The sequence below is a fragment of the Galeopterus variegatus genome, unplaced genomic scaffold (assembly GCF_000696425.1).
Source record: "Galeopterus variegatus unplaced genomic scaffold, G_variegatus-3.0.2 Scaffold2000, whole genome shotgun sequence".
NCBI classification, from domain to species: Eukaryota; Metazoa; Chordata; class Mammalia; order Dermoptera; family Cynocephalidae; genus Galeopterus; species Galeopterus variegatus.
Window position 1 is genome coordinate 35,743 of NW_007728111.1, and position 4,765 is coordinate 40,507.

Consider the following 4,765-nt stretch of genomic DNA (forward strand, 5'->3'; position numbering starts at 1 on the left):
GGGGGGATGGCGGGGCACTTCCCATTCTTTTAGTAAAGATGCTTCGTCACACTTCAGAAGCTTAAGGGATTGACAGCAAGTTGAAAAGCAAAAAACGCCCTGGCTGGAGGGCGGCGTGTCTCCCTGTCCTTGGAGCTGAGGGGCTGTGAGAAGGGCTTCACCCCACAGGGTCATGCGTGTGTGAAGTGGCTTTTCTGGAGAAAGTGTGGTGCAGAGTTGGCAGTGCGGTGGGCATGTGTGAAAATACTTAGATGAAACCTTCTCCGTGGAAGATGGAGGCCTTCTCTCCCATTTTCACCTGTGAACACGCCAGCTTATACTGAGCCTCCCTGTATGTGAATAAAATTACGGACAGAGGGGTGACTTCTGGGGGCACCTTGACTTTCTGCGTCCTGAGGGAAGCTCTTCCTGCTTTTAGAAGTGCTCCGTGAGCACTGAGAGTGGTTTCACTCGTTGTCTTTGATTTGCAGTGAGGTTTGAGGGAGAAAAACCCAGGATCTGTTCATTGCTGGAGAGGCATCTCGGGCTGAGTTCCACGACTCTTGTCCTATTGACAGCTCTTTGTGCCTTGGAAGTGTGGGTGTTGGGTCACAGGTGGAGAACAGTATGGAATTCTAGGCTTAGATGTGATTTCAAGCTGCCCCCACCACATTCCAGCAGGTGACTTTGCTCGGGTGCCCACTCTATAGGGCCTCAGACACCTCAACTGTGAAACTGGGACCATGACACCAATGTCACGTGGCAGTTATGTGAGCTCTGCAGAGGTGAACTTAATGATTAGGAAGAGTTAAATGCCATTAATCTATTAACATACATGACGGGGTGAATCTTTTTTTTTTTCTCTGACCAGTAAGGGATCGGCATGGTGTCATCTGCACCACGCTCAGCCAGTGAGTGCACCAGCCATCCCTATATAGGATCCGAACCTGCGGCCTCGGTGCTACCAGCGCCGCACTCTCCCGGGTGAGCCACGGGGCTGGCCCAACGGTGTGACTCTTAATGCCTGATTAAACTACAGCCCTTTCCACTCCCTTCCTAGCCTAGTCTCCTCTGGATTGGCAGAGCTCTGAGCACAAAATGGCTAATTAATCAAGAAAATCTGAATTCCTGTATTGTGGCCCCCTGGCCCCCGGCCCCTTGGCACCTCAGCACCTCTGAACATCTCCTCCCAGGCCTCAGTTTCCTGAACTGAAAAGCTGTTGGATTTCTAAGGCTGAGGGTCTTTGGAGCAGGGATTTATTTATTCAGTTTTTTGTTTGTTTTTTTTTTTTTTTTTTGGTGGCTAGCCAGTACAGGGATGGAACCCTGGACCTTGGTGTTATCAGCACCACGCTTATTTATTCAGTTTTTATTCACTTAGCAAATACCCAGGTTTTACCAGGTATGTTGTCTTTAGAGCATCTAGGGCGAGGCAGACAAGGAAGCAGGTGTATGAGCAGGGCCTGGTGTAGGACGTGAAGTGGGCTCTTGGACCATGTAGGGGTCCTGGACCCAGAACACAAGATGGGACAGAGAGACTGAGAGCACAGCTTGGTGGGGCGGGCAGCACGCTCAGAGGGCTGGAGACAGAGCAGTGTGTGGAATGACAGGCGGGTTAGCCACTTCCCATCCTACAGACGCTTTCTGGGACAGTGGTCAGCACTGGCTGGGGCTAGGACACTGGGCTGTTAATGGAAATGTAATGCCACTAAATTTTGTGAGGACACAGCCCACCAGAGCCTAGCTTTCCTCCCTCAGCAAGTGAGAAGGGTGGTCCAGGCTCTCTCTGCCTGAGGAGCTTCCAGTTTAAATCAGGCATTTTTCATAAAGAGCCCCCACCCCACAGCGGATAAAAGCCTCACTGCCGCTGCTGTGTCTCCGAGGTTTGATAGCTGGTCCCTGGGAAGAGGTAAAGCTCCAGACTGCTGGGCCAATCCCAGAGATTTGCATCCGGGCAGGCCGGGGGCACCAGGGGTCTGCTTTGTTGCAAGCGGCTGGTGTTTCCTCTGCACTTGGAGAAGTTTCTCTAAGGCATATCTAGGTGAAATGGAATTGGAAATTACAAAGAGAATTCAAACATTCTCAGTAAACAGGTGTACGTGGTCACAGCACCCCTTCCCAGATGCTTCTGCCCTGAATCAGCCTGGGCAGTCCCCCAGCCAGATGTTTCTCAGGCCGGGCAGGAAGGCTGGGGACCGGTGTTTAGGTTTGACAGTTTGCTGATGGTTGAAATACATATGCACACATAATAATACATAAGCAGGCAGCCAGGTGGACAGCCTGTGTGTGTCTGTGGCGAGGCCACAGAGGCCTTCTCTACAGGCTCCCGAGCTTGGAGCTGGACTTCTGTCCCCTCTGAGGACAGTCTTGCGCCAGCAGCAACATTCAGTGTTAGTCGTCCAGCCTCTGATGAGTGAGACGTGGAGACACAGTTACTGCTTCACCAGGTCCCTCTCAGGTTGAGGGGTGCTCAGTCTCTGAGCCCTGTGGGAGCAAAGGGCGGCGGGGAGGGAGGGAGGGATGGAGTGGGGGAGGGGGGCAGGGAGGGAGCGAGGCCGGCGGGCAGCCTCAGCGGGGAGGGTGGGAGCCCTGGTCACAGAGAGTCAGCACTGTGAGGAGGGTCCTGCTGGTCTCGGGGATGTTGGTTGTGGCTGTGCCCTTTGCTTCTGGCTATGTAACCTGCGGGTCACTGTCTCTCCAGCCTGTGATGAACAACGACAAGCACTGCTTTGAGTGTTATGGCTACGACATCATCATCGATGATAAGCTGAAGCCCTGGCTGATCGAGGTAACTGCATGAGCACCTGTACCTGGTCACAGCCCCCCTTCCCAGAGGCTTCTGCCCTGAATCAGGCTGGGGACAGGTGTTTAGGTTTGACAGTTTGCTGATGGTTGAAATACATATGCACACCCGGTCCTTCTCCCATGAGCCCAACCCACAGAGAGGGAGCTGTGGTCCAGCTCAAGTGATGGGGTGGCCGCAGTGCTCAGGCCACCAGGGTGCTTCCAGACTAGTTCATACTCCGTCAGTTCTGCGCCCTGTCCCACGGGCCCTCTCCTGTCCTCACACGGGGCATGGTTCCCATCCAGGAAAGGAGCTCACAAACCCCGAAGCCCTCGGCCAGCGGAAGCATGCTATCCAGAGATAAGGAATGTTGTTATTCATTGGCCTATATGGAGGCGTAGCTTGTAAGTGTGTTCATCTGCCTGTTTCAAGGAGTAGAGAGGATGTAGCATGGCTGTTCCACAAAGAGCGTGGTGCACACGCCGTCACTGTCCAGCAGAGCCTTTTCCTGGGGACAGCCTGGCAGGTGCTTCCTGAGCAGCAGTGGGCGCTGGCGCACCGTCTGAGACCCAGACCGCACGCTCCCCTTGCCAGGGTGCTCTGCAGTTGATCTGAAGCCAGGAGGAGCAGGAGGAGCTTCAGGCCTCAGAGGGGACAGGGGTCAGACTGCGCTGTAAGGAGGAAGGCATTCCAGTTCTGCCGGTTCATCTCCCTGGAGGTCCATCCCCCTGGAGGTGCCTCTGAGCACGGGTCTGCTCACCACGCTCATGTGGAGGTGGATGGCTCAGGCCCTTCAGCTCAGTCTCATTTTGAGCCAGGAAACCCGAGTCTCCAATAGCGAGTTGTAGGGAGTGGTATCTTGTAGGGTGAGTCAGTGGGGACTCCTGCAGGAAGCTGCTGGGAGAGCCACGTTTTCAGAGAGCGAGCTGGTTCCACAATGGTGTTTTTCAGGTAACTCACATGTTATGCTGGCAAAGTGGGCGGGAGGGGGTGGGAATAGACACGCAATATTTTTCTTGTCCTCTGTCTTAAACAGAGTAATTTGTAACTTGAATGGAAGTCACGGTTTCTTTGATGAGCTAGGATCTTAATTGTGAACGTTACTTAATATAGTAATAATAATTCTTAATCTTCACAGATTCATAATGAGACCTACAGTATTAAAACATACTACGGTGGTAACTTTAAGGGCAGCTGAGGTGCATACAGTTTTCTGACACAGTACAAATTAGGTACTCTGCTAGTAGCACAAAGACACAGTCCAACTGGGAGAAACCTGAACAACTGGCAAATTCGCTGCTTCTAATCTCCCATGGCCTGAAGCAGCTAGCCAGGGTCATTAGAACTGTGCCTAAAATATAAGCACATAGATCGTGACTGAGGGTCTGTGGGACTATCTGCAGAGTAAATGTCTGTGTCTTAACATGTGGCTTTTGTGACACTGCTGAGCTTCTCAGGCCTTATGGGATGGACTTTCCACATACTGGATGGGTTCCTCATTAAGTTAGAATATGGCCTTGTTGGTGAGATATTACTGTCTCAGCAAAAAAGGAAGCCCACTGCCTTTACTTAAACCCCTAAGGGCGCTTGGTCAGGGTCCTGTGGTTCACGGATCCTGGCAAACCTTTGGGCAGCTCTTGGTACTGAGGACAGAGCTGATCACACAGGTAGGCACTGAAATTATGTTTGTGATGTGCACTGACCCAGAATTTGTGTGTGATAGCTGACTTGTAGATCATAATCCTAATTCTGTCTTTAAATATTATTTATATTTCATCTAACAGCTAATAAAAGTAGATCACAAAATGCTTCCTGTATAAGGTGCTCTGAAGGTATTAGATATTAACCGTATATATAGAATACATAGATTTTTTTTTTTTGGTGGCTGGTACGGGGATCTGAACCCTTGACCTTGGCCTTATAACACCACACTTTAACCAACCAAGCTAACTGGCCAGCCCCATTAAAAATATTAAATGACAGCAACTTTACCTAAACTGT

The 4,765-nt window shown here is 51.3% G+C and overlaps 1 protein-coding gene across 1 annotated transcript in view; it reads left to right on the forward strand.

Moving 5' to 3' along the window:
- TTLL1 (tubulin tyrosine ligase-like family, member 1) overlaps positions 1–4,765 on the forward strand; it is a 38,209-nt gene that overhangs the window by 28,061 nt on the left and 5,383 nt on the right. Inside the window, exon 9 of the mRNA XM_008580001.1 lies at positions 2,681–2,773. Coding sequence (XP_008578223.1) covers positions 2,681–2,773 — 93 coding nt within the window. The remainder of the gene's footprint in view (positions 1–2,680; positions 2,774–4,765) is intronic.